Source organism: Myodes glareolus, chromosome X (assembly GCF_982192425.1).
Source record: "Myodes glareolus chromosome X, mMyoGla1.1, whole genome shotgun sequence".
In the NCBI taxonomy this organism is placed as follows: domain Eukaryota; kingdom Metazoa; phylum Chordata; class Mammalia; order Rodentia; family Cricetidae; genus Myodes; species Myodes glareolus.
The window spans coordinates 19,407,287-19,435,082 of NC_142053.1; the positions used below are offsets into that span (position 1 = coordinate 19,407,287).

A 27,796-nucleotide genomic window follows, 5' to 3' on the forward strand; every position below is an offset into this window, starting at 1 on the left:
TTTAAAAAATGTCTTTTTCATCACATGGCAACAAGCCAAGGAAATTATAAGGACATGTCCTACTTATTCTTTATTTAACCAAATACCACTACCTTCAGGAAGTAACCCAAAGGGTACTCAAAGGAATGAAATCTGGCAGATGGATGTGTTCTATTTTGTAGAATTTGAAAAACTAAAATATGTACATCACATCATTGATACTTACTCAGGTTTGCAGTGGGCAACTGCTTTGAGTTCAGAAAATGCTGATTTGGTAACCACATATTGTCTAGAAGTTATGGCCATCATGGGTACACCTGTACAAATAAATATAGACAATGCTCCAGCATCTGTTTCTAAGAAAATGAAATAGTTTTTTGTTTAATATAATATATAAGCATATTGCAGGTATATCATACAACCCTACATGTCCAGCAGATATAAAAAGATCAAATTGCACTTTAAATGATATATTAAACAAAAATGGATAATAAGGACCCCAGGAATAGATTGTTATAGTTTTCCTATAAAAAGAAAAAAGAAACTCTCTAAGGAGATGTAAAGTGTATAAGGTTGAGAGATATCAAAATATAGTTTTGAATGACAATGCAAGTTATGATAGAGAGTAAATTAGGTACAAGTCTTCAGACTCACCAAAATAGGACAGATAATGGAGCATTTTCTCTGAATTTGTAAAATCCAAATGTAGTAGACATTGTTGATGTACTTATTGCCTGTATACATTGTATATAGTCATTATACTTATTTTATATAGTTTTTCTTATATTAGTTATAACCTTTTTATATTAGACAAAAAGGGGGAAACATAGTGACATTTTGTTTATGATCTAACAAATAAAGCTTGCCTGAATATTATAGTGCAAAGCTAGCCACGCTAGTCAACCATAAAGGCCAGGCATTGGTGGCATGGTGTGGAAGGTCCTTCTATCTATGTGTTGCTTTTATTGGTTAATGAATAAAGAACTGCTTTGAGCCTATGGCAGAGAAGAACAGAACTAGGCAGGGAAAGCTACACTGTATGCTGGGAAAAAGAAGGGCAGAGTTAGAGAGAAGCAATGGAGCAGCCACCAGAGTCAGGCATGCCAAAACTTTGCTGGTAAGCCACTGCCATGTGGCAATACACAGATTAATAGAGATGGGTTAAATTAATATGTAAGAATTAGGCAATAAGAACCTAGAACTAATGAGCCAAGCAGTGATTTAAATAATACGGTTTCTGTGTGATTATTTCTGGTCTAAGCCAGCTGGGCAGCAGAGAATCAACAAGCGGCCTCCCTTCTCCAACAGTGGCACAAAACCTTTAATCCCAGCAGTCATACTACTTAGTCATAGAGGTTAGGTAGGGGTGTTGCACGCCTTTAATACCAGCAGTAGAGAGGAATATAAGGCAGATGAGACAGGATCTCACTTTCTTTTCAGTCTGAAGATTTCTTAGAGGTAAGAGTTCTTTAGTGGTTGGCTGCTTTGCTTCTCTGATCTTTGAACTTGAACCCTGATGTTTGAGTTTTTATTATTCATGCTACACCCAGGCTACTATAGGACCAGGGACCCAGACATGGTCCTTGGCAGCATCTCTGCCCAGACATCACCATGGCCCTGAATGGAAAGTAGACCTCCTCCTTTTGCCTACTTATATTCCTTGCTGCCTTTGCCATGGCTCCAAGTGTCTAGCAGGCCTTTGAATCTGCCCACTCCTTGCATCTTCATTTCTTTCTTTCTGCATCTTTCCTTCAGTCAGGGCCTTGAGGACCCTGGCTGATTAGTCCACATTTGTGCAGAACTGCATTAGGTAATAAAGAATTTACAGAATTTGTGGAAATAATCAGTAAGCCAAAGCCTAAACTTATCAAGACATATCCTTTTACTTTTTATTATGAGATAGAGCAGAAAAATTGGGTGGGGTAGACTGATGAAAAAATCAAAAGTCAAACTATTTGCTGGGGGCTAGGAAATATGGTCAAATTATAGATGGTGCTCCAGGGATGAAGACAAAACCACTTCCTCCCCCTCTCTCAAATGCCACTGACCCAAGGATGCATTTAAATTTCATCAAAGAGAAAAAAGAAATTTCATGAGGTACAGATGTAAGATATTCTGAGACCCTTTACCATAGGAAAACCAATATGAATTTCAAACAGCAAGTTTTGATGATTCCACATGATTCATGTATGCAAAAAGCTATTCCTATTCCTAAAATTCAGTCACAGATCATATTTTAAAGATAGGATAATGTTCTCATTTAAATGAACAAATGAACTCCTAATAGAATGTTGTGCTATTAAAATTAATACTAATAAATAATTGTACTATTAAAATTGTGCAACACTGCTGCACAGTGAATTTATTTAATAAAGTCTTTAAAAAATCTGCCTACAATATGTACCAAGAGCTAGTCTAACTGCTCTTGGGAAAACACTCAACACCTTTTTTTGTATTAAGGTGAAATGCTAGCATAGAGAGAAGTTCCATTGGCAACAAAGTACATACTTTTGCATGAGGATAATTGTGAATTTGACCTAAGAGCAAGGTGTTTCTTTTACATTCAAGAATCTACTGGGCACAATTTTTAGTTGATAGGGCATCTTCCAAAAGTGAATCCATATCACCAACAAAAAACCCAAGACTGTTGAAAAGAAAAAGTCTTGACTGCATACATATTTATTTGCTCATTCAAACTACTTTATTTAATCCAGCATTATTGCCCAGTAGTAAAATTACAAAGGGTTTAAAATGATTGGTTAATACAACATCTCCACTGGAAATATAGATACCACTCTGCAGGTGTAGTATGATTAAATGCTGCCTACTACAACCACATTAACAATATCGTATAATGCAGGTGTATAACCAGGGAGAGTATGGAGAGAGTCCAAGGTGAAAAAGATGATGTCATCTACCACACCAGTTCTTCCATCAATACTGGTCACACAGACCTATGATGGGAAATGAAGACACTGAGTATGGAGAAGCAGAGCCCACCACAGATGGTCCTCAACAACCCCTTGGCTCTAATTAACAGGTCCCTTGGCCCATCACTGATTCTCATCCTCGACACACAGGGAATACCTGGAAACTGTGCCAACACATCTAATCCCTGTGTGATGAGAAGACATGTCCTTCAAGCTACCCACGGTGTCCCCACACTCTATCTCCTGTGTGATGAGAAAATATGCCCTTCATGCTAAGCAGTATGGCCCCACACACTATCTCCCGTGTGATGAGAAAATGTGCCCTTCATGCTACCCAATATTGCCTCACACTCTTTCTCCTGTGTAATAAGAAAATATGCCATTCATGCTACCCAATATGGCCCCACACTCTATCTCCTATGTGATGAGAGGATGTGTCATTCATGTTAACCAATATGGCCACACAGTATACCACCCTGACTTTACATCTAATTCTCAGCTTGTACTGACCATGGGCTTACCCATCTTTATCAGCAGGCTGAAGACCTCAAACCCAGTGCACTCAACGTTTCCCCACAATTGCCTCACAGTCAAGACACTTTCTAACTGTTGTTCACAGAGCATCCTAACGTCAAGTAAAGCACACAACCTAGGAATTAAGTATGTGTATATTCTACATTATTTTCTCTTATTTCTTTTTCAATCTGTGAACCTATCAACTTTTGCAGGGGATATACTCCCAAACAAAATTCTGAGCAAGAAAGTGATCAGGAAGGAAGGATAGGCAGCTACCTACCCATGACAAGGGCAACATGGAAGCAAATTACCTCACTGATCCTCTGAGAGCTGAGGGAGCTCATAGTGTGGATGTCCATGTTTGAATTGCCCAGCTTCGAGGAATAATCAATCAAGTTTCCTTTGTAAGGCATGAATTCTAAATCAGCCAAGAAAATTAAAACTGTAAATATTATTGCACTCGGGTCATGTCACATTACCTAAGGCCCTTTGTCACTGCCATAGGCTGATGAACATTTCCTTAATGTAAAGTCACTTTTCCAAATGCTAAGACAGATTATCTCTAATTCCTCCTACAGAAAGGAAGCTTAAAGCCCTTTAAACACTGGTTCATCTACAATGATTTATTCATCAGACATGGATAACTAGCAACTGTGTGTCTGAGAGTGGATTTCTTCATCAAATGCTCATTTTGATATCACCTTGGGGATGGAAGCCAGGTATATGGTAGGATCACATGTGTGAACCTTGGTACATGTATCCTGCTGCAGTGGCACAAAGAATATGATCCCGGCACTCAGAAGGGAAGGGGTTTCCTAAGGTCATGAACAATTCTCAGATACACAGTGAGTTTCAGGTAACGTAGAGAAAAAACAAAACACTCAAAGAAATCAATTAAATCGTGAAAGCCACATGGATGATGGCATTCTCAGGGGGCAGGATAACAGGTGATATTTAAAAGAGTTCCCATTTCCCTTTACTGTGCCTTACTTTCAATTTCAAAGACATTTCCCACACTCTTGATCTATGTTTTTAAAAACTATCAAACTTACCTCCAGAAAAGAGCTGGGCAGGGATAGAAGTTTCCTTGCTGATATAGATACTGTCCTTTGTTACCGAGGTGGCACACATAATACAAAGTTCTCTGTCAAGCTCTGATGGCTTAGTACCGCATCGCAATTAGCCATAGTTTTCACCTATAAGAGAAGGAGACAGTGGCCGAAGGTAAAATAAAAATTGCGAGCAGGAGTTCGTATGTTTACCAAGGATTCCCCACCAAAACAACAGCATTTTAATGAATTGACCTAACACAAATGGAAGGGTGCTTTCAGGACATAGGACCCCTTGTTAGAGACAAAGGACTTCATTAGCCATCCCAAAATAGTCCTCCTGTAGCAGAAATCTTTTAATCTGTTCTCAGACTTAGACCATACGTTTCCTGATAAAGATACACCATGGACCTGAGATGATGACACCAATTGTGTCTGTGCTTGCTCCATGGATAGGTAAGGGCCTTGAGAGTGTGAATTTGACATCTGTGGTTAATGCTCTCACAAACCTACCTTCTGACCTGAGAAAAACAGTGCTCTTGCTTTCTAGGATCTTAAAATTCAAGAGTCTAAAATATATTTTAAAAAACTACTTCTAAACAAGCTGTAGTCACATCTGTACCTGAAATTAGAAAACAATTTTGCACATTTCCACAGAAAACAGTTTAGTCTGAGTGACACTGGTGGGTAATTTGAGGAAATGGGCTTTGCGGTGTATGCAAAGGAAGAGAAATGGGTTCCCTGGGAGATGGGAGTGGAGCAGAATAAAGTCGACAGAGAAGAAAGAGCAACACAATTTTGGAGACCAAGAAAGGAAAGCATGCTATTCCCTTTCTGGACCTGGGTGCAGGAGCAGGAGATGAAGTGGGAGAGATAGCCCCCCAGAAGAGATTGCATAGACAAGGCGTGCTAGGGCTCCATTTACATATATGTGAAATAACACTAATATTCTGACTCTTCAAGGATTATGACCCTTACTGGAGGTAGTTTTCCTTTGAAATTTTCTTCAGTAAACAAAACATGCATGTTTTCTATACAATAAGAGAATAGTCACATGATCACACAGCAGAAAACCATCTCCCACAAGCCATACTGGATAATTTTCATTACCCAGAAACAATGACTGGCTACCAGTTTGAAAATCAAAACTAAATATTGTGCAAGCCATTAAAGTATCTCATAAAGACACACCAAAGGGTGGCCAAAAGTGCATCTAGAATCACAATGTACACATGCATAATAATTAGTGAGCTGTTGTCCTCATCACATGATTCTTTGGATGTACTCATTATGATAGTTTTAAGCTCCTGATGGAAACTGGAGCCACTGACATCAAAGACTGTTGAATGTCTTTTCAAAACCTAAAAAATTGCTGCTGCTACTTCCCACTCACTGTACAGATGGAATGGTCCTTTGGTCCTTTCTCCAGGATCCTTTGCACTGAGGAGAGAAGAAACTGGCTCCTATCTGACTATTCACCACCAGTTCTGTCCGTATGCAGGTGGGTGAGCGTCACAAACTCTGAGCAATGTGCATTTTGACTCTCCACTAGCCCACAGACATATTGCACCTTTAATAACTTCCAAGTTTTCATGGAAAACTTGTATTCTCCCAGTTCTCAATTTTTTCACGATCGAAACACCACTAACAATCATAGCAAAGAAGTCAGATAGATTCTTAGACTTGTAAAGAAAAATCCTAAGATACTTTTGGTCCCCACAACCAAATGGAGGAGAGTAGATAGTCCAGTTCATGCTATAGGACCACTTGAAAGCCAGTTATAAAGCAAGGTCTAATATTCCTTAAAAAATAATGCTGGCGTGAGTGGTACAGATTTCCTGTGGCGAGTGGCAGAGTGGTGGCTCATCCCAGACAGGCTGGTACTGCCATGCGGCCGGGAGAGTCATCCAAGCTGGCGGGTGAGCAGGCGTGGCAGATAAAAGGCTTACAAGACATAGTAAAAGACATAAAGCTGAACATAAAGCTGAACATTTATTATTTAAAGGAGAGAGAGAGAAAGACAAAGACAGAGAAAAAGAGAGAAAAGACAGAAAACACGTACAGAGAAAAAGGGAGAGAGAAAGGACAGAAAACATGTGTGCACACGCCCAGAGAGGAAACAGAAAGAGAGAAAGATGGCGACTAGAGGTCAGAAGTGACTGGGAGTGGGTGTGGCTTGTCCCTTAAAGGGACCAGAGACCAAAAGGAATAACATCCCAGATCCTTTATATAATAAAAAGCAGGAGAATAGACACCACAGTTTGAAGGAATTGGGGCAGCGAATTCTCAAGATTGCTTCTGGCTGATTTGTGGGCGTCGTCTTTGGGGGGGGAATCCGAGAGAAGGCTGGGTGCTGGTCACATCCTGGCATAGTTGGTCTCTGCTCCCGACAGGTGTCTGTGGCATTGAAATGTCTGGTGTCCCTTGTAGCTGGTTAGGGTATTGGCAGAACAGAGAACAAAGTTAAATTAAGAAAAAAAATTTTAGGACCAGGGAATTGAGGGGGATGTATCTGACCTGTTTATGGTGGGTTCTTTAATTCAGCTTCCTGGAACTCACAAGAACTCCTTGGGTTTGTAAAAACAGAAGTTTTAGACATATGCATTGTATAATGACTGTGACATATTTTTGTGCAATGAAAGGTATTTTTTATTTGGTGAGGCAACCTGGCAAAACCTCTTAGCTATCAAATTGTCAGAGATCTCTAAGAAGGATAAGATTTTACTTGAGTTACTGATTAAAAAATGACAGAGAACTTACTTGGTTGGTACCCAGAGCTACTCTTTTGGGTCCTCCATGGTCGCTGAAGGTTGTACTTGACCTTTGCTGTTTAGTGCAGGGCCTGTCAGGCTCCAGAAGACCCTGTGGGCTAAGAAATCTGTAGGAAGACAGTCCTACCTTGACCAGTGCAGCTAGGCTGTTGATTCCAGTGATTTCGTCCACATCTGGAGGTCTTCAGTTTAGGTGAAAGGCAGTTTTGCCCAATGGTCAGCGCTCAGCAGTCGAAGCAAACTGCAGATGGACGCTGCTCTGCAACTGCAGACGGATGTTGTTCTGTGTCCATTTGTCTTCTGTCTTCTTGGAGGAAACAGAGTGCTGCTGCTAGGAGCCAACCTGTCTCTTTTTGTTATGAAAAGTTTTTTTTAATAATTAAATATTTAAATATCACATTCCCCAGATCTATGAGCAGTTCAGGGCTGTTTATATTAGGTGTACAGTATAGAATCTGTCTGGAAGGTTGGGTCTGAGCTTGACTGTACTGGCTCTTAACAGGTAAGATCCACACTCTTAAAAAGACAGACAGAAAGAAAAAAAACTGTTTGTAATATAAGATTAGTGGCAGAACTGACAATGGTAGAGAACAGCTTAATATTAAATATAAAAGAGTTAAAAGTACATACTAGTTTAAAATATGAGACAGGATTTTGTAGTCTGAAATGAGATGTAATGAATAACTATTATATATGGAAAGAATGAACAGGAATTGGGCAATGTGCATGCTTTTGATGGGCCCTATCAAAAGCATGTCACTGTGCAAAACACCTGTAACAGAGTTAACAAGAGGATTTCAGTAAACACGGGTGGGGGGGGGGAAGGCAGGGCATACATAAGAATGGGAGAGCTTGGTCACGTGACCTGGTTCTCAGTCAAGATAGCGATAACGTCACCTGACCCCAGTGAATATGGCGGCAGCCACGTGTTGTGGGAAAAAAGTTACAATTTTTGAGCTGTAAGGATTTTAAGCTTAATGAGAGGGACCTAAAGGTGTGATCTGCCCTGTTTCTGAGCTGCCATGCCATACCACAAGCTGCAGAGGGAAGCACAAGGCTGGAACCGGAAAAACTGCACCATGCCATGGCTGGAATGGAAAAGTCAGCAGGAATTTTAAAAACCAGGGACCAGCCACCATGGGCGGTTGTTATCCAGAGCCAGAGTCGTGAAAACCTGCCCAAACAATTTTCCCTAAGTTATATTGAGACCATTTTTGAAGAAAGATGGATAAGTGTGGAGGATTTTAAGTAAGGCATCAAAGCATGAGGCTGTTGATAGACTGGTACAGCTTGCTTCCCTTGGTCAAGACCGTGAAAAAAAACCTGCATAAACTGTGGCACCTCAAGTCTACAATGAGAATGGCTCCCTGTTCAGGCGAGATGCAGATGGAGCGAACACCCAGGACACGTGGACAGGCGTCCCTGATCCACGTGTTGGGTGCTAAGGGCCTAGCAGGTTCTGGACAGATTGCTCAGAAACCAGTAGCGGCTGAGATGCACCGTAGCAGCCGTCACGATAAAAAGAAGGAAGAAAAAGAATGAAAAAGAGAAAGAGGAAGAGCTGGAGACCCCGGACCTCCAGATGCAGGCAAGCTGGAGGGCTGTCCACGGCCAAGCCATCCCAGGCACAGGCCTAACAGAGGATGTAAGCCATAATTGAATGCCAGCAAAGGGAGCAACCACGGCTTTGAAGACCCACGGTTGGGGGTAGTCCCCCGATCCTAGAAACACCGGGATTTTCCATGAGCTCAATGGTCAATTCCTGGGTCAAAAGGGGCGGTTAAGCTGGCTGAAATGGGGAAACTCACGATTAGAAGCCTGTGTTGTTCGTAGGAGCCATGCCCAGGCAGATGGAACATGTGGGTCATTGTCGAGAAGGTCCTTGGTCCCGATTCTGTCCCGAAAGTCAGAGCTCAGAGTCCTGGATGGAGCCTGAAGCTGGGACTCCTGCCCCGGGGCAGGTGAATCTGTCGATTCCATAGCACCAAATAATATTCTTTAAAAAATGCTTGGCATGCCCCGGCAGGCTTGCAGAGCAACCGCTAGCCAGGCAGAGGCTGCCAGAGCAGTGTAAATTCCCCGCAGTCAGCGGCAGAGCTGGCTGTGGGCAGGCAGGCAGGCAGGAGACAGAGACATGGACATGTAAAATGAGATTAAAATATTTATTCGGGGTTATGGAGGAAAAGGGGAGGGGGCAGAGAAAGAAAGGGAGAGGGAGAAGGAGCATGAGAGAAAGAAAGACAGAAACAGAGAAAAGGAGAGAGAGAAAAGACAGAAAACACGTGTGTACACGCCAAGAGAGGGAACAGAAAGAAGGAAAGGTGGTGACAAGAGGTCAGAAGTCGCTGGGAATGGGCGTGGCTTGTCCTTTAAAGGGACCAGAGACCAAAAGGAATTACAAGGTCTGTGTCTTTTTTTAGCACCCTTAAGTCAAATTCAGGATGGCTGAAGTTTACATGCCGATATGTGCATAGAGTGCTGAGAGAAATCTAGGCAGTATTGAGGCCTGTAACTCCAGTACTTAGGAGTCAGACGCTAAGGGAATGGCTGAGATTTTGAGGCTACCCAAAGGGTTCATAATCAATGTGAGGACATGTGATGCACAGGGCAAGACTCTACCGCATAAAAATGGAATGAACAAATAAGTAAAACACAGTATCATTTTTCAGGGTGGTTGTTTAAAACAAGGCCTTATATTGTATCCTTGGATGACCTGAACATATAATGCAAACCAGTCTTTCTTTGAACTCAAAGACATTCCATCTGCCTCTTTCTCCCAAATTATGAGAACATGCCCATTAAACTTACTCTATGTCTACATTAGTGTCTTTCTTAATCCAAGGGAAAAATAAAATTGAAATAGGTTAAGACACTCTGGGTAAACTCAGCCATACCTTGACCGCTTTCAGTACATGAGTTATTTCGTCTTCTTCCACCAGAGCAATGACACTTCTTCCAATGCTCACAGGCATGTTGTCACTGACCACGCAGGTATAGAAAAAAATGGTGTCATTAATCCAGCCATAGACGGGACAGAGATGGGTCACAATTCCTCTGACAGACTTCAGCTTGAAGTTATCTATGACACAGGTAAACCAAGGTCACACTGGCTCCCGTCAAATACAAGCGACACACAAGTCCTACTCTGACCAGCTGTGCAGATGTGAGCACATATCGTCACCTCTCTGAACACAGTAACCATTTCTGCGCCCTAAGGTTGTGACTACCGAATGACACCTCCATGGCATCTGTGGGTGACCTGTCCCAGAGAGTGCAAGTGCAGCACTCATCTCCCCTGCTCAGGAAGCTCCGAAACCCCCACCATTACTAGTGTAAGCCTGCCTCATCGCCAGCAGCAAATGCATAGCCGTGGCTCTAAACTCTGACAGAACATTAGAAGGTCTGAGCAAATGTAAGGACATGTTTCCAAATTGCCTTTTATTCGTCACAAGCATAATGGGTAAGTAATGTTTGGGGATCTGGCTCCACTCTCCTGCTGGGACAACCGGCCGCCTTCCTTCATGGTACCCTCCCTATGACTGACTCTGCCTCCTGGCATCAGATCGTGTGTACTTGGGAAACAAGGCCACATTCACTGTCAACGTGAGATGTGCCCCTTCACTGGGGACTACACAGAGGCATCTTGCCAGTACAGCCCACAAAGACTCATGTCACGTGACCTTTGAGTTCATCCAAACAGCTTCCTGCTTTGGCGCACCAAGGGAGCTTAGGGAGAGTTCACTGTTGGCCTAACTCTTGGCAACTCAAGAACACCCTCAGACTTAACAACCACTCTGCATGGCAGCGGGTCCCTCCCCGCTATTCAAGCCCCATAGCATGTCATGGTGGAGGAGACCCTTTCTGAGGAGTCTACTTAGGTGGGGGACAAGGGGGACTGACTCTCAGAGCCAAAGGATTACCTTGAATCTGGAGTTTTCCATCAGACTCAGCCCACCTCCGAAAGAAATTTAAAATACCACGCAGAATTCTCTGCATAGTTACCACCGGCCTGAGCAACACAGACGCTTTCTGATGAAGTTTGAGATCTCTTGACTCACAGGTTCACTTCCTTGGCCTCCGTGAGATGGTAGTGAACAGCTAACAGATCAACTTGAGGAGAGCCTCGGAGAGAGTGCCTCCTCAGCTGCTTCCAGGTCTCCTATTTGTGCCCTCTCCAGGGAGATTGCACGAGGACACTATTGTCCAGCCAATGAGACTCAAGGCTTTGTTGACATCACTGCTATATGCAATGAGTGACACTGAGCAGGGAAATTTAGCCCCGCCCCCACAGACAAGTGGACCAATAGAAAAGCCTATGGAAAATTCAAAAGTTGGCCATTAGTACGGGTACTCAGAGTGTGTGGCTGCCTATTTAGCATTTCTGCTTGACACACTTCCAGGTTTATTTGGCTTTTTTGGCTTTGGCAGGGTTTTTTGTTGCTTTTTAAAAGTTCTTTGGGTGAGAATTTATTGATTTGTGATGGTTCCTTCTTATTATTGTAAGCACTTAAGGTTAAACATTCCTTGGCTCACTTCTTTCACTCAACATTGCAATTTAAAAAAAATTATTTCTTTTTTATTTTTACCTTATGAATGTTTTTCTTGCATCTATGTCTGTTTGCCATGCATGTCCCTGGTTCCTGTGGAGGTCAGAAGAGGGCATCAGATCCCCTGGAGCAGGAGTTACACATGACTGTGAGCCACTGTATGAGTGCTGGGAATCAAATTTGGGTCGTCTGGAAGAGCAGTCAGTGCTCTTAACCTCTGAGCCATCTCTCCAACACCACAATTCTCTTTAATATGGCAAGAAAAAATATGAATGGAACCTACCTGAAAAGGTCCAAATTTATGTAGGAATAAATTAATGGTTTGAAAGGACTGCCAGCAAACCAGAAAATGTTTAAAAAATTTTAAAGGAACGTTGTTCGTGTCTTATGGTGAGTTCTGACCAAGACTAATCTACCTTACTAAGTAAAGCTAGGGATAAGCATAATGAAGGCAGCTCCAGCTCTCTGTCTGGAACTCAAAATATGTGGCATGTGCCAGTGCAGGGATTGTTCAAACCTATGCGCCTTATTCTTTTGTGGCTTCTGGGCAGAAAGGACTATCCTTTACCGTAATCATCTGTTCTCTCCCGTTAAGATACAAGCCACGCCTACTCTCTTCCTGCTTGCAGCTTTAGCCTCTCGCTTCTCTTTCCATCTCTCTATCTCTCTCTCAGAGAGGCGCACCAACCTCTCCTCCCTCTCTCTCTCTCTCTCTCTCTCTCTCTCTCTCTCTCTCTCTCTCCTCTCTCTCCTCTCTCCCCTCTTTTCCTCTTTTCCTTTCCCCTCTATAACCCATCTAATAAATGTCCAACTTTATTCTACATGGTGTGCCTGTCTGTCTTTTGCCGCCTGCAGCCCACACGGCTAGCCGCCAGGGAAGCCAAGGAGACCAGCCACCTTTGGAGACCTGCTGCATGGTCTCATGCCCTGGCCCTGCCCAGGACTGGCTGCTCCTCGGCACACCAACCTCTCCTCTCTCTCTCTCTCTCTCTCTCTCTCTCTCTCTCTCTCTCTCTCTCTCTCTCCTCTCTCTCCCCCCTCCCCTCTTTTCCTCTTTTCCTTTCCCCTCTATAACCCATCTAATAAATGTCCAACTTTATTCTACATGGTGTGCCTGTCTGTCTTTTGCCGCCTGCAGCCCACACGGCTAGCCGCCAGGGAAGCCAAGGAGACCAGCCACCTTTGGAGACCTGCTGCATGGTCTCATGCCCTGGCCCTGCCCAGGACTGGCTGCTCTCGGGACCCGCTGCCCCCTGCCTGCTGGGGATCCTGCAGAAATTTTGAATGATCATTACATTTACAAGATACCTAGCAGGAACAATTGGGATGTACATAGATTCAGGGACTGGAGAAGGGGTATCTTAGAATAGGGAATTGACAAGCTAAATATTCCCTAGACCACCAACCATTTTCAGGACTTGTACGACTTCCAGCAGGTCTCCGGACTCCATAGTATTATTAATTCTTTCTTGAACTGACTACAAAACTGGAGGGAGAAGTTGGAAAGATGGATTAGCTTAAAAGGCTTGTTGCATTTACAGAGAACGTGAGTTCGGTTCCCAACTGGCTCTCACTGCCTGAAACTCTGCTCCAGTGGATCCTGCACCCTCTTCTGACCTCCACGGGTACTGCATACATGCGATGTGCATATAAACAGGCATGCACATGCAAGTATGCAAAAACAAGCATGCACACACACTTAATTTCAATGAAAAGAGGGAAAAAAAAGGAAAAGCAAACATAGATCATGAGTCCCGGTTCTTCCGGAAACCATAGAGACAACAGAGAGATCACTGGGTGTGGCCTCACGAAACACCCCGGAAACAGCTCATTCCCTGCCCACCCACAACCGCCACGGGGAACTTTTTCTGGGCGGGCACAGTGAATGAGCACGAGAAGAGACATCACATCCTGAAGAAGCAGCCTTCATGAAGTTGCCTAGACCCTTACGGTAGGAGACAAGCTGAGTTTCCCATTGGTGAGAGCATTCAGAGAACCTGCTAGCAGGTGGTGAGTGGGGCTCAACTGGTACACCATTTTGTCCATAGCCTTGCAGGAAGTTTGGGCACTGGGAAAAAATGGATTGCCAAAATGAGTGTTTCCGGGTGGGCTTTCGAAATTCCTTAATCTCCAACGAAATTCAAACTTACAGCGAGTACGGGGTGCTTTGCTCCTTTTCTTATCCACAAAATTTTGTCATTAAGGAGAAAGGTTCAGGTACTCCGCAGTTTTCCTGGTGGAGAAGGGAGGGTGACTTGCATAGACAATAGCTAGACGGTTCCTTCTGGAGGCTAGGTGACTGTAGCAGTCTGCATTTCATCCTTGCTGAGGACAGGTTCAGCTAGATAGAAAATACAAGTGCAGAGAAAATAGTACATATCGAACCTTAAATCAGCACCAGGGGATTAGGCCTACCGCATGGTTCATAAGACCATTTGAAAAGATTTATTTTTAATTCTGTGTGTTGGTATGTCCATGTTGAGTATGCCCAGGGAAATCAGAGGCGCCAAATCCCTCTGGTGTTTGAACGACAAGGAGGTATTAGCCACCCGTGTAGTGGTTGGAAGTGGAACTCGGGTGGGGTGCGCTGGAAGAGCAGCAAGTGCTCATAATGACTGAACCATCTCACCAGCCGTAATAAACCATTTAAAAACAAACAAAATACAGAAAGCGAATATTCCCACTCGTGCGCGTGCACGCGCACGCACACGCACACGCACACGCGTAGGCAGTTTCCCCACCTGTGACTTTGTGCCCATTCCTGCCTTAAAGGGCTTGCTCCTCCCCCTCGCACTGGATAATGTGTTTGCTCCTTCACATATTTGCTTCGAATCACAAGTTTTGGAAAGCAGTACCCTGGGCTTTTTTGATTGTTTTTCTTTTCTTTTTTTTTTATTTTCTGAGAAAGGATTTCTCTGTGTAACAGTCCTAGCTGTCCGGGAACTCACTCTGTAGACCAGGCTGCCCTCGGGCTCACAGAGATCCACCTGCCTCTGCTCCCTGAGTGCTGGAATTAAAGGCTTGCCCTGCCCCTCCCCCACCCTTTTGCCCTGCCCCTAAGATTTCTTAGCTTTTGTGTGTCTCCCTGGATGTTTTCCCAGCATCACTTGTATGGTTCTTCAGAGACCAGAAGAGGACCCCTTGAGACAGCTGTGAGTCTGGTGTCATGTGGGCTTTAGGAATCGAACCTAGATCCTCCATGAAAACAGTAAGTGTTCTTAGCTGCAGAGCCATCTCTGCCGGAGTAGCCCCTCCTGCCAAGTGAGTTCCAGGGAGCTAACTCAAGCTGTGAGGTTTAGTGGAAATCCCCTTTACCCACTGAGTCCATTGCCAGTCCCGCATAAGCCATTTTTAAAAATTTTTTCGTAGGTGCACGTGTGGGTCTCTCTGTGTGGGGGGAGCAGGGCAGGGGCAGAGTCCAGAGAAGTGATTGAATTCTTGGATCTTATACAGGCTGCTGTGAGCTGTAGGGGTGCTGGGGACTGAACTAGTCTACTCTATAGGGGCAATAATCACTCTGAACAGCTGAGCTATCTCAACAGCCTCCCCTGTGCCTTTCCTTTTTGGAAGAAGGGTCTCACTATGGAGCCCTGACTGTCCTGGAACTCGCTATATAGCCGAGTTTAGCTTTGAACTCACAGAGATCTGTGTGCTTCTACATTCCAGTGCCCTGTGCCACCATGCCTGGGTTTTATATATGACAATTTTAACAATCTCATTTGTGATGTTTTCCAAAAGTGGGACTGCAGTTCTTTAACACATGACTTGATTATTTCTCTCAAAATTTCTGGGTGTTATCCAGAGACAGGAATGAGAAGTAGGAGAATGAAGAAGAGCTTGTTTCTCTCTCGTTCCTCTCCTGTTTTCTACCTATCCTTCCTCAGAACTTCCGTTCGCAAGGATTAAATACAGACTCCATCGGCGACTTCTAACCTCTAGACACAGCCTTCTAGCTATCTATGTGCCGATGCAACCAGAATGTGGGCTAAAAGCATAGCCACAAGCTGCTCACAGGCAGTGTCTGTGGATGTCCCAGTGACCTGTATAGAAAGGGTGATGAATTGGTGATGTGAATTCGGGTGGTAATGTCTGGCACTGCGCTCTTAAAGCTTGGTCAGTTTCTACTAGCTCATGGTCATTATACCAGGGAAAGAGCATTGGCCTCTGCTGGCACAAAAACCTAGGAAGTGCTGCCGTATCTCCTGTGTTTGGAAGAAGGACACAGACTGTCTTTGTGCACTTGCTGCGTCCTCAGAGTTTTGTTCTTATTTCTGCTGGATCACCTACCTCTGGGAGATCAGGCCATCGAGGGTATCCTTAGCCTGAAGCATACATTCCTGTTCCGAGAAAGTGTGAAGTCTGGAGAAGGGTTACCCTTATTCCGATCTTTCCTGTCTATAAGAACCATCATTTCTGAGTTTAGAGCGATAGCTCAGTGGTTAAGAGCACTGACTCCTCTACCAGAGGACCTGGGTTCAATTCCTAGCACCCACTTAGCAACTCACAACTGTCCATAATTCCAGTTTCACAGGGCCTGAAACCCATGGCAACCCACTAAGGCACATAAAATAAAAATAAATCAACTAGAAAAGGAACCTTCATTTCTGTTTTTAAACTAAACAGCCATTTGACTATCTTGAAAGCAAAGGGCAGCTGTAAATTTTTCAAGTGAAAGACACACTTGAATACACAGCAGGAAATTTGTACAGGGCACTTCATAAACTGTTCAGAGATGGGCATCCCCCAAATAGCAGGGGCCTGTTTCCATTGTGGGGCGACATTCACTGAGCCACATTCAGTTACCTTTCTTGTAACGACATCTCTGCTCTTACTGTCTCGGTTTTCCTGTCAGTGGTATGACAGTGGCAATGGAACAATGGTAAATGGTCCCTGAAGCAAAGCAACCTAACTTGTTGTGAGAGAGTTAGAGGGCATAGAAGTTAGTTGTCCACTGAGTGAAGCTGAAAGATGGGGATTATCTGCTGCATGTAAAAGAACCAGAAACACGCCCGATTCGTGAGCATCGCACAGATGCGCACACGTAAAGTATTGGAATCTCAGCGTGCCTTTTGGTCATCGGGAGCTGGCTTTGTCATTCATCAAGTTTTCCTAAACCATTCAACAAAAAAGAGGGCATCGCTTGGCATTTGTCTTTATGGACTGAGCAATGCTGTGATCTAATGTGGAAAAAGAGAGGAGAGAAGCGTGCCTTCAGAGGTAGTGCATACCGCAGTACCTGACAGTTGAATTTAAAGGGGCAGGAATTTTCAGTGTTCTTTGGCAATAAATTGTCAGGCCTCCTTAGCCACCTTATTCCCCCAGGGAAAGGTGAGTGTGCTATCTGCCCATTCTGCATCCCCACGAAGCAAGGCACTCAGAAGCTATAGGGAGTCAAGTCAAAGCAAGAACTCAGTTGATTACTGTGAGGGTCAGCTTGTATAGGGTAAGTGACATGGTGTGATGTGGGGGTACCTCCAGCCAATGAGAGACAGCCGGGCCCTCCCTCTGGCTGGAGGGGCGCCTACCTAGGTTTTGTTGTCTCATCCTCACTCTGTTCCTTCAGACTCGAGCCAGTCTTTGCTCTGTCCTACAGACCTCGAGGTACAGGCCCTGAGATAATTTTGGTCCAACAATAAATGCCGATACATCACGCAATTTTTCTTTTTTCTCTCTCTTCTCCTGTATCTGCCCTTAGGAAGAAGATTCATTCATTGATTGATTTTGCATCAAACCTGATGGTGCCTCAATTGTGAAAGGTGGCACCGAGGGGGTGTCAGTGTCTCCCAGAAAAGCAAAACTGTTGCTCTAGTGATGGTGAGGAAAGTGAAGAAAGATGGGCGTTTCAGCACGCCCATGGGGAGTGTGCAGAAAAGTAACCTGTCTATTCAAGATAGCTCAATCCAGAATAGGGATGGCAGGTCACAAACCAAACGGCCCCCTCCCGAGAGTGCTCAGCAGCACTTCGGGAACGTGTGCTACAACCAAGTACCTGGACCACTAGAGGCTGCCAGGAAGCTTCACGAATTATGCTTTCAGTGGCTGATGCCAGAGACCAACTTCAAAGAGCACATCCTGGAATCTCTGGTGCTGGAGCAGTTCCTGAACGTTCTGCCCGGGGGAATGAAGAATTGGATGCGAAAGCATCATCCAGGAGATGTCAAAGAGACTGTGAGTCTGGTCGAATGCTTGCAGACAGAGCCTGACGCAGTGCCCGACAAGGTGAGAATGAATAATTCCTTTAATGCCCAGTAACATAGGATAAGGGTAGATGTGTCTTGGTTAAGAGTTATCAAGGAGTGAGACCGATTTAGTCACATTCTCGTTGGTTTTTCTGTTTTGTTTTATTTTGTTTTCAAAGACGATTTCTCTGTTCTTTTGGAGCCTGTCCTGGAACTAGTTTTTGTAGACCAGGCTGGCCTCGAACTCACAGAGATCCGCCTGACTCTGCCTCCTGAGTGCTGGGATTAAAGACGTGTGCCACCACCGCCTGGCCAGTCACATTTTCTTATTTCTTAGAATGGCTAGGTAGGATCCAAAATCATGTGCTAACAGTTGCTCAATACGGTCCAGAGTCACAGGCGGAGTCTTTCATGGCCTTAAAGGGAAAAAATTTGTTTTTCTCATTTTAAGTCCTCGAATTGATGCTGGAGGGCCTACTCTAGCAGATCTAAGAGTACAACACTTGAGATGTTACAAACAGAGAAATAAAAGGCAAGAAAGGTATGGGAAGGTGGATTGAAAACATACAATAGTGCAGAGACTAAAGTTGATGGCAGAGAATGGAAGCTCAAATCAGACAACTTTGGGAGACAACAAAGGAAGAATAACATGGAAAGCAAAACTGAATCAAAGACTTTGAAGAAAAATGTTCCCAGAGACGTAGAGGGAATCTAGATGCTGAGGACAGCATCCTCTAATGAAAACACACCCCTGAGCAGAGAGAAATGGAGCCCCACTGCTCTCTCTTAGTGGTATATTCCCGGTGCTGCTAGTGAGTGGGAACCAAGAAACAGCCCTAGGTGACAGATGCATATCACCTCTTTATGGGAGCCAACCTAAGAATATAAAGCAGAGTTTATTTCTTGGTGTCCTAGTGTAACCAAATTCTGTAGAGAGAGGTTGGAGGTCATCCCGGTCTTCATTTGGTTCGAATCCCTTTGTTTCATCCCTTCCCCGACAAAAGATTTCCTTACTTATAGGGAGATTTAAAAATTGGCCTGACAGAAAAGCCTTTTTAAGTACCATGTTTTATCTTTTACATAAAAGGAAAAGAGAAAACCACTCCACGAGGCTCAGAGTCAAGAAAACAACTGATGAAGGCAGCTTTAGAGCAACACTCCAGTCTGCTCAACATGACCCTGGTCGTCGGCTGTGGCTCTGTATGTAGGCGTGAAGGCTGCTAGGTAGAAGGACTGGAAGACGGCAGAATGCTTTCTGTTATTGTTTCGATTATCCTAACTCTCATCTTTTTGAAGCAGCCTCATTTCTACTCTTTCTCTCTGCAGAGACCCACAGTGCCCACTAGGTCTTCAGGGGTGTGTTAGACCTTAATGCTGTTATCCAGACAACTGGATTTGGCATGATGAGAATGGGAATTGGGTAGTTCACTATACTACTTCCCGTCATTTTAGTTTCTCCATCAAAACTCTATGTTAATTTCTTCCACATACAGCCAACCATGTGATTCAGAGGCAGGTGACCAAACAGCTTCTGCCTTGGTAGTGCTAAACTCAAATCCATTCTGTTCTTCAGGACCTGTTGACGTTTGACGATATCGACATGCATTTTTCTGAGAAGGAATGGCATTTACTGGGTCCTTCTCAGAAAGCACTCTACAGTGAGGAAATGTTGAACATCTACAAGATGGCTGCCTCTCTAGGTAACAATCGATGCCTTCTTCTGTGTGTGCGTGGATATGTTGTATGGTGTGGCCTGTGTTTATGAAAAACACACCCTGTGAGAAAGCTCGTTCTGGAGTGTAATCAAATTAGATTGCTTCGTAACTGTTGAATCCGGGAGTGCTTTCCGTTTTCTGGAGTCTGGTGCTTTGCTAGATGCTTGGCTTGCAGTTAATTATCACTGTTAAGTACTGTTTTGTCCTCTTCCCATGGGCTTCTAGAGAATAAAAGTTTTTTATTTTAGTGAGGATCAATTTTTCCCGTTAGAGGGTATGGTTTCACCATGTAGGCTCGGACTCTTAAATCCCTTAGTTCTAGATACCGATAAGTTTTCCAAAATCTTTCATTTTCTTTTTACATGTAAGGCCACACTGTTTTGAATAAATTTTACATAGAGTATGAAGTTGAATTTGAGGCTGAATGTTTTAACAATAGGTGTAGCACAATTACTAGAAACCCAGAGACAGAAATTGGGGTTCAACCTGAAGGTTGGAAAAGCAGAACAGCCAGCCACTGACTCTTACCTCGACCTCACTCTGAAATGGTGATCCTGCCTCAAGGAATCTCAGAAGGAGACTGTCTCCTCCCATTTTATAATCCTCTCTAGTGCTGAGATTAAACGCATGCACCACTACCATTTGGTTTCTATGACAAACTAGTGTGGCTACTGGGATTCAAGGTGTGTGCCACCACCACTTGATCTGTAAGGCTGACCAGTGTGGCTCTTTTTACACTCTGATCCTTAGGAAAACTTTATGTACTAAAATACAAGTGAAATATCACTACATTTCCCCTTTTTGTCAAAAATGAAAAAAGGGAAAGGCTATAACAAATATAAGAAAACTATACACAATAAGTGCAAGGACTATATACATTAACAATGTATATAGTACAACAATAAGTACATCAACATTGTCTAGTCCATCTGCCTTTGACAAATTTGGAGAAAATACTCTGTATCCATCCTATCTTGGTGAGTCCAACATCTTACACATAATTTACTTTCTATCGTAACTTGCTTTCTGCATCTGATAAACTATAGTTACAACTATCTAATCTTCAGCTCCCTCAGAGACTCAAGAAGGAAATAGCATTAACTGAGTAAGTAAGAAATGCTAGAAGGGACTTCCAAAAAATGTGAGAGATGACAGAGACAGCTGGCTGCCTGGACAGTCACCCAAAGTTTTTCTGCAACATCAGGGCATCTACCTTCATCCTACAGGCCTATAGACTATCCATATCTGACAGACTTTTCTGTGAAGTAGGATATTCAGAAGGGCTGTCCCTTCGTGTCCTGACAGGGCTTGGCAGTCAGTCTCCTTTGGGTCTTGGTTGTTCAATTAGGACAGCACACTGTCAGCAGTCGAGGCAAGGGCATTTTCTTGCTTAGTGACTTTCTTCTGCCACAAAAGTAAACTTCATGTAGAGTTTCTTCAGTGTCCATTAACTTCTCTGTAGTACATTGATACTACCAGGAGAAGACATCTTAAATGCCATATTCTCTAAATCTCTGAAATGTTTGAAGACGACCTGTCTTTCTAAAATATCTATTTGATCTTGAAAACATACCTAATATGACTACAAGATTCATTTAATAAGTAACTAACAACTAATCTGCATTTCCCTATTATCCTGAATAACTGGTAATATCACTATTGTAATCAGATGTATTTGTTAATATTACTTTTAAAATAAATGTTCCTTTATAAAATGAAGAATACTTCAAGCAAATACAAAGTCTTGATTGCACAAAAATGCAATCACTGACAAGCTACCAGTTTGTTAAACTCAAGGAATACACGAAATTATTTCAGAATAGCTCTAAGAAACACTCCACTTTTTTATTAATCAAATTTACTTGCTTCTAAATTAGAAATAAATTTCAAATTCTTATTTTTCTATGCTATAACAAAAATCTTTGAAATTTTTCACTCTTTTAATAGAATGCTAGTGGCATAAATGTATGGAAATAACTTTTACAGAAATACTAGTGCAATATATACCTGAAATGCATAAACTCTTAGAAGACACAAAACCTCTGGCAATCTTGATTCACATATGAACCAATAACAATCTACTTTGCTGGTGGTGTTAAAGAACACAGTTCATCAGTTTCTCCTGCCAATGATATCCTCACATTCTCCTCAGATGTTGAGTGTTTCCATTATCTTTCTTTCTTTTCTTTATTCCTCATTCCCAGGCTGGAATGGCCTGGTGTGGGTTATGTACTGGTAGCCAGGGGACTGTTTGCCATTTTTTCTTTTATTAAGAAACATAAACCCCTTTTTGGTGGAGCACGCCTTTAATCCCAGCACTCAGGAGGCAGAGGCAGGTGGATCTCTGTGAGTGCAAGGCCAGCCTGATCTACAGAGCAAGTTCCAGGACAGCCAGGACTGTTGTTACATAGAGAGATTATGCCTTGAAAAGAATGAATTAATGAATGAATAAAGAGAGAGAGAGAGAAAAGAAAGAAAAAAATCTTGTTATTTAGGCGTGCTTGTTTGTCTGTGTGAGTGTTTCTGAGGATATCCATAGAGGCTAAAGTGGTCATTGGACCCCTTGGAACAGAAGGCATCTGTGTGCAGGACTAGGACTGAGGTCTCATGATTGAGCAGCGAGCACTCTTAACATTGGCGCCACCTCTCCAGTCCTGATCCTGTCTTTCTGATTATTTCCTCCTGACCTTGTGAATCTTTACTAACATGCTGTTTTGTTTTGTTTTGTTTTCCTTTTTGTTTTTTTCTGTTTCTTTGTTTTCCTTATTTGTTGGTTTTATGGATGGTTTTTTGTTTGTTTGTTTGAAATTTTGCCAGCATTTTTCTGCCTTTCCATCTTCCTGAGTGTGGTGGTTTGAATGGGAATGGTCCCCATTGGCTCATACAGTTAAATACTTGGTCCCTGTTAGTGGAACTGTTTGAAAAGGTTTAGAAGGTATGACTTTGTTTGAGTAGGTGTGGCCTTGTTTGAGGAGATGTGTCACTGGGGGTGAGCTTTGAGGCTTCAGATGCCCACACTAGACCTAATCTCTCCCTCCCTGTCTCTTACTGCCTCCGTCTGTGTGTGTTTCTCTGTGACTCTTTGTCTCTCTCTGTTTGTCTCTGTCTCTCTGTGTCTCTTTGTCTCTCTCTTTCTCACTGTGTCTCTGTCTCTCTCTGTCTCTGTCTCTCTGTGTCTCTTTGTCTCTCTCTGTCTCTGTCTCACTGTGTCTCTGTCTCTCTGTATCTCTTTGTCTCTCTCTGTCTCTGTCTCTCTGTGCCTCTTTGTCTCTCTCTGTCTGTGTCTCTGTGTCTCTTTGTCTCTCTCTGTCTGTGTCTCTGTGTCTCTTTGTCTCTCTCTGTCTCACTGTGTCTCTTTGTCTCTCTCTGTCTCACTGTGTCTCTGTCTCTCTCTCTGTCTGTCTCTGTCTCTGTCTCTTTTACTCCCTCTCTCTCTTCCTCAGGATGTAAAGCTCTTACCTGCTTCTCCATGCCTTTATACTCCCCACTGTGATGACAATGGACTAAGCCTCTAAATCCATAAGCAAACCCTGAATTAAATACGTTCTTTTCCAAGAGTCCCTGTGGTGTCTCTTCACAGCAATAGAAGAATGGCTGAGACCCTCTGCCTGTCTATGTACAACTTTCTGTTTAAGTATATATAAATCTCATTCTGGAGACCCGGAACTTGCAGCAGCTGCAGGACTTTCCTTTTTTTTTTTCTTCCCTTTAGCTCCTTTTCAGTTCTCAACACTTCTTCCTGTTCATTTCGTTAGCAAGATGTCGCTTTCTAGAATAAAATGGCACGGACACTCTTTCTGTTGCTCTTGGCTTTCTCTTCTTACTTTAACTGGGACACACTTTGTAGAAATTTCTATACTTTTCTGTATTATATTCAAGCGTCATCTGTCTCTTTCTGTTTCCTTTTTTGTTCTTTTTGCTTTTGATTATCTTCCAATTTATTGGTGGTGAGAAGCATAGTGTATCCTTTCTTTGACTTTTTTGTCTCTTTTGCTTCTTTTTGGTTTTCTAATTCTGAACGAACTTTTTCTTCTTCTCAAGGCAGAAGCTGTGGGGAAAAAAAGCTTCCAATACTGCTGAACTTCATCCTCTACTTTCCCAGGGAGGTCCCCTACAACTTTTCCCATGAACTCTGCCTTCATTTGATAGTTCCCCCCCCCCCACCCTCACAAAGGTATAGTCTTCATAGTAAACGCAGCCCTTGTGCCCCACCTGGTGGCCAAAATGTTTTCTTTAAAATTGACATCATTAGCCTGGCAGTGGTAGTGCACTCCTTTATTTCCAGTACTCAGGAGGCAGAGGCAGGCAGCTGTCCATGAGTTCAAGGCCAGCCTGGTCTACAAGAGCTGTTTCCCAGAGAGGCACCAAAGCTACAGGGAAACCCTGTCTAGAAACTAATAATAATGCTTCTTCCAGAAGAGTATGTGGTGTGACTTTGCTGGAGATACCCCTGAAAGCTTTCTCTGTTCTGAATTACCTAGATCTCATGGGTCATTTGTCCTTGGTTTGGCACTTTCTTTAGTTAGGATTTCTATTGCTATGATAAACTCCATAATCAAATGGCACTTCTCATCTGACATTTCATAAGTCAGGTCAGGAATTCAAGCAGGGCAGGAACCAAAGCAGAGGCCATGGAGGGGAGCTGCTTGCTGACGTCCTCAGCTTCCTATCTCATGCATCTTAGGTTCATCTGCCCAGGGGTGGCATTGCCCACAGGGGGCTGGACCCTCCCACATAAGGCAGTAATCAAGAAAATTCCATATAAATTTGCTCTTTGGCAATCTGATGGAGGTGTTTTTTCAGTTGACTTTCCACTTTCCAGATAACTCTAACTTGTTACAAGTTGATTTTTAAAAAACCTAACCAGGCCAGAGATCCTGGCTGACATGGATTTTGAACCCTCAAAGCTCACCACCAGTGACACATCTCCTCCAACAGGTCCAAGTTTCCTAATCCTCCTCAAGTAGTTTTGATTCCTGGTGTCAAAACAGTCAAATAGATGAGCCCTTGGGGGCCAGTTCTCATAAACCACCACCTGCCCTATATCCGCTTCTTTCGGGAGGGCTGTTTGAGACAGGGTTTTGCAATGTGGCCCATAACTACGCTCATTGTTCTCCCTCCAGGTGTATCCCTAGCGCTGAGATCATAATCTTGTGCAACAAAGCCTGCTAGCATCCTGTGCTTCTTGTTAGTCCTTTCGGCCTGGTATCCTTTCTTGTCAGTCTTGGTGGTGACTTACTGCTTCCATTCTGTTTTGAAAAGCAGCATTTTACTTAATGATGGCCATTTTCATAGTTTCATCTAGTAACGTTGGTTAAGGCCTAGTTTCCTCTCTGCGAGGTTCTCGAGGAGGGAACTTGAAGATTATCGCCTGTACTTCTTCTTTTCTACTGTAAGCACTTACGGCTGCATGTATCCCTTTGACCACTTCCTTAACTCTACTCCATATATTTTGATGTAGTTTAACTTCATTTTCATTCCGATCTAAGTATATCCCACTCTCTTTTGAGGGCTTCCTTTGACGACACATTATTTGTAAGCATACTGCTTCCGTGTGTCTGTAAGCTATACAATTTCTGATTTTGCTTTCTGTTTGATTACACCTTTGTCAGATTTGCCACTTACTCAAGTTACAACTCTCTTAGTGTTTAGTCTGATAAGTGCCTTTATTGCATTCTAATAGGTTTATCTATTACAATCAGAGAGCTCCGGTCCTATCGATGTATGCCAATTTAGCAGACACCCACCCTTCGTTAGTTTAACATGCAGAGTCTTCATCGCTTTTATATGACTTTCTTCCAATGAGGTTTGTTTTCAGAGGCTTTGTAGCATTTTGTGTCTTTCGGTTCCTCTGATTCTGCTAGTTCTGCCATGGCTTATGGCTGATGCTGTCTGAGGGCACAGAAGCCATTGTGGAAAAGGGAATCTCAACATAAGGAGGAAAAGGCTTCCCAAGCCATGTCACTAGTTCTAGCTGGATCTCTCCTGCTATTTCTGCTTCTTCACTTTCGTGGCTCTTGTTATAGGAATACATCTCATGCCTACAGTGTTAACGGTGCTTCTTGTTCATTGGCCCTTATGGGACACCATCTCCGTAGATGGAGCTGTTTAGACACATCATTTTTCTCTCGGCTTCTTGAGGGAAGCTTCCATGCTGTGACAGGATGCTAGAATATACTCCCTAATCTACTTATTGTTGACAGATACCAGGAGGGTTCCTTGTCAGAGCTGTGTCTGGTTTGCATTTTACCATTCTTTAAAAGGTTTCACACCCAGTTTGAGAAAGGAGCAAGTCTGTCTAGGCAGCGTTCTGCAGATAGGTTTTGGGTTGGAAAATACTGGGTTTGAGTTTCTACTTTCTTCTGGGTGTTTGTTTGGGTGTGATGTACTTTGCTAGGTTTTTGTTTGGTGTTACTTTCTAAAATTCCTGAGTCTAAGACCTCTTTGTCTTCTTTCTGCTTTTTATGATTTCCTTTTGTAACTTCTGGCACCATTTGATGGGCTTCTTTCTGTGCCTCGCAGAGGGGATAAAGGGACTATGGATCTGTCCCATTTTTCTGCCTGGGCCAAAGTCACTAGTTTATGTATTTCTTTAAAGTAATTTTCATCGACAATTCTCTCTAGTCCTTTAAATTTTCTTGTCTATAAAACACCTGAGTCATTCTTTTCTTTATATGAACAGGTTTAAAGCCAGAAAATGACGTGGGAAATGATCAGCCTGAATCTGCCTCTACATCAGAAATAGAAGCAAAACCATCAAACGTTTCAAACACCAGAAAGAAAGCTGCCCAGAAGAAAACCAGCAGAAAAAGCCATGCATACACACTCAGGGCACAGAATCATGGTCAGGCTCATCCAAGGGGGGGAACAGTGTCAGCTTCCGTTTGTAAAAAACAGGTTCCAAAACCTTATCAATGTCAGGAGTGTAAGAAATGCTTCAGAGTTCCTGCTGAGCTTGTTAGGCACCATAGAGTTCATACCAGAGAGAAGCCGTATCCCTGTCAAGAGTGTGAACGGAGATTCAGGTGGATGTCAGATCTTACCATGCATTCCCTGACACACAAAGGAATAAAATTATACAAGTGCTCCTGGTGCCAGAAAAGCTTTTCTCTCAACACAAACTTACATAAACACCAAAAAATTCATACAGGAGAGAAAGCCTATAAGTGTCTGAAATGTGGGAGAGCATTTACTCAGAAATGTAACCTCATTAGACACGACATAGTCCACACTAGAGAGAAGCCCTATTCATGTAACCTGTGTGAGAGAAAGTTTAACAGACAGTCAAGCTTCCTCAGACACAAGAGTAGACGTTGTCAGGCAGCATGGCCAGTTGGAGGACAGTCAGTGAGAGATGGGAGAGATTAGGAGCCTCCCATGATATGAATCTGTTACGAAAGGAAAATTGGGGGGAGTTATGCTTTGCGGCACAGAACGGAATCTACACCGCTCCCCACTCTTAACACTTAGTTTTCAGTGGGTACCATAAAATTGTTATTTACGAGATACCTTATGAATAAAAGCATCAAATTTTGGTTGTCGACTATGTCTGCAGTCATGTTTTTCTCTAATGCTATTCTCAGGTGTCAGGCGCCACGAACCCTGCATTCACTCTTCATGCTTCCTCAGAAGAGGTATAATAAAATGCCGTTGCAGCCCCTATGAAGTGAGTTCAGAGAGAATTAATACGTGTCTCCGTAGACAACCAAGATTGAGAATCGGGGAGATTTCCTCATGAGCAGGAAGTGAGGCTTAGCCTTTTTCCTAAAGTAAGTTTGCCCATTGTACTTGCCCTCCCGAGTTCGCGCTGCTACCTTGTCTTCTTTCAGGGAAGTTTGGGGAGCACGAGAGGACCTGAAAGCCTCTCACAAGCCGAAGAGCCTTCTAAGCATTACGATCCTCCTGCCATTCTCTCTGCATGCCCTTAGAGACTGCAGTGATCACGGAGGCTCTGCATGCCCACATCGAGTTATCTGTCTCCGTGGAAGCACAGGACCAGAGTGAGATGGCCTGATAATTTTGGCTTCCACTATATACACTGAAGGCTTTCAAATGGGTGCATATCACTCCTGTCTCTAAAGGGAGCCTCACTTTCGTGATTTCTTAGCCC

The 27,796-nt window shown here is 43.3% G+C and overlaps 1 protein-coding gene and 1 long non-coding RNA gene across 2 annotated transcripts; one reads left to right on the forward strand and one right to left on the reverse strand.

The window, feature by feature from the left end:
• LOC125415401 (uncharacterized) lies at positions 1–11,408 on the reverse strand. The gene is made up of 4 exons (XR_007236611.3): positions 11,166–11,408; positions 4,478–10,324; positions 3,737–3,843; positions 1–296 (listed from the first exon to the last, which is right to left on the reverse strand). It is a non-coding gene; the product is annotated as an uncharacterized LOC125415401 (long non-coding RNA).
• A 2,225-nt stretch (positions 11,409–13,633) lies between these two features.
• On the forward strand, positions 13,634–27,126 carry LOC148117217 (zinc finger protein 75D-like). Its single transcript, XM_087902901.1, has 4 exons — positions 13,634–13,743; positions 17,488–18,011; positions 19,545–19,671; positions 26,369–27,126. Exons 2-4 carry the CDS (start codon positions 17,604–17,606, stop codon positions 27,052–27,054), a joined length of 1,221 nt encoding a protein of 406 aa, XP_087759027.1. The 5' UTR covers positions 13,634–13,743; positions 17,488–17,603; the 3' UTR covers positions 27,055–27,126.
• Positions 27,127–27,796: the final 670 nt, after the last annotated feature.

Excerpts from the sequence above, each read along its gene's own strand:
- LOC148117217 (XM_087902901.1), top strand. The coding sequence starts at position 17,604 with ATGGTGAGGAAAGTGAAGAAAGATGGGCGTTTCAGCACGCCCATGGGG. Across the intron at positions 18,012-19,544 it reads CTGACGCAGTGCCCGACAAG|GACCTGTTGACGTTTGACGA; the intron begins GTGAGAATGAAT and ends TCTGTTCTTCAG. Across the intron at positions 19,672-26,368 it reads CAAGATGGCTGCCTCTCTAG|GTTTAAAGCCAGAAAATGAC; the intron begins GTAACAATCGAT and ends TTATATGAACAG.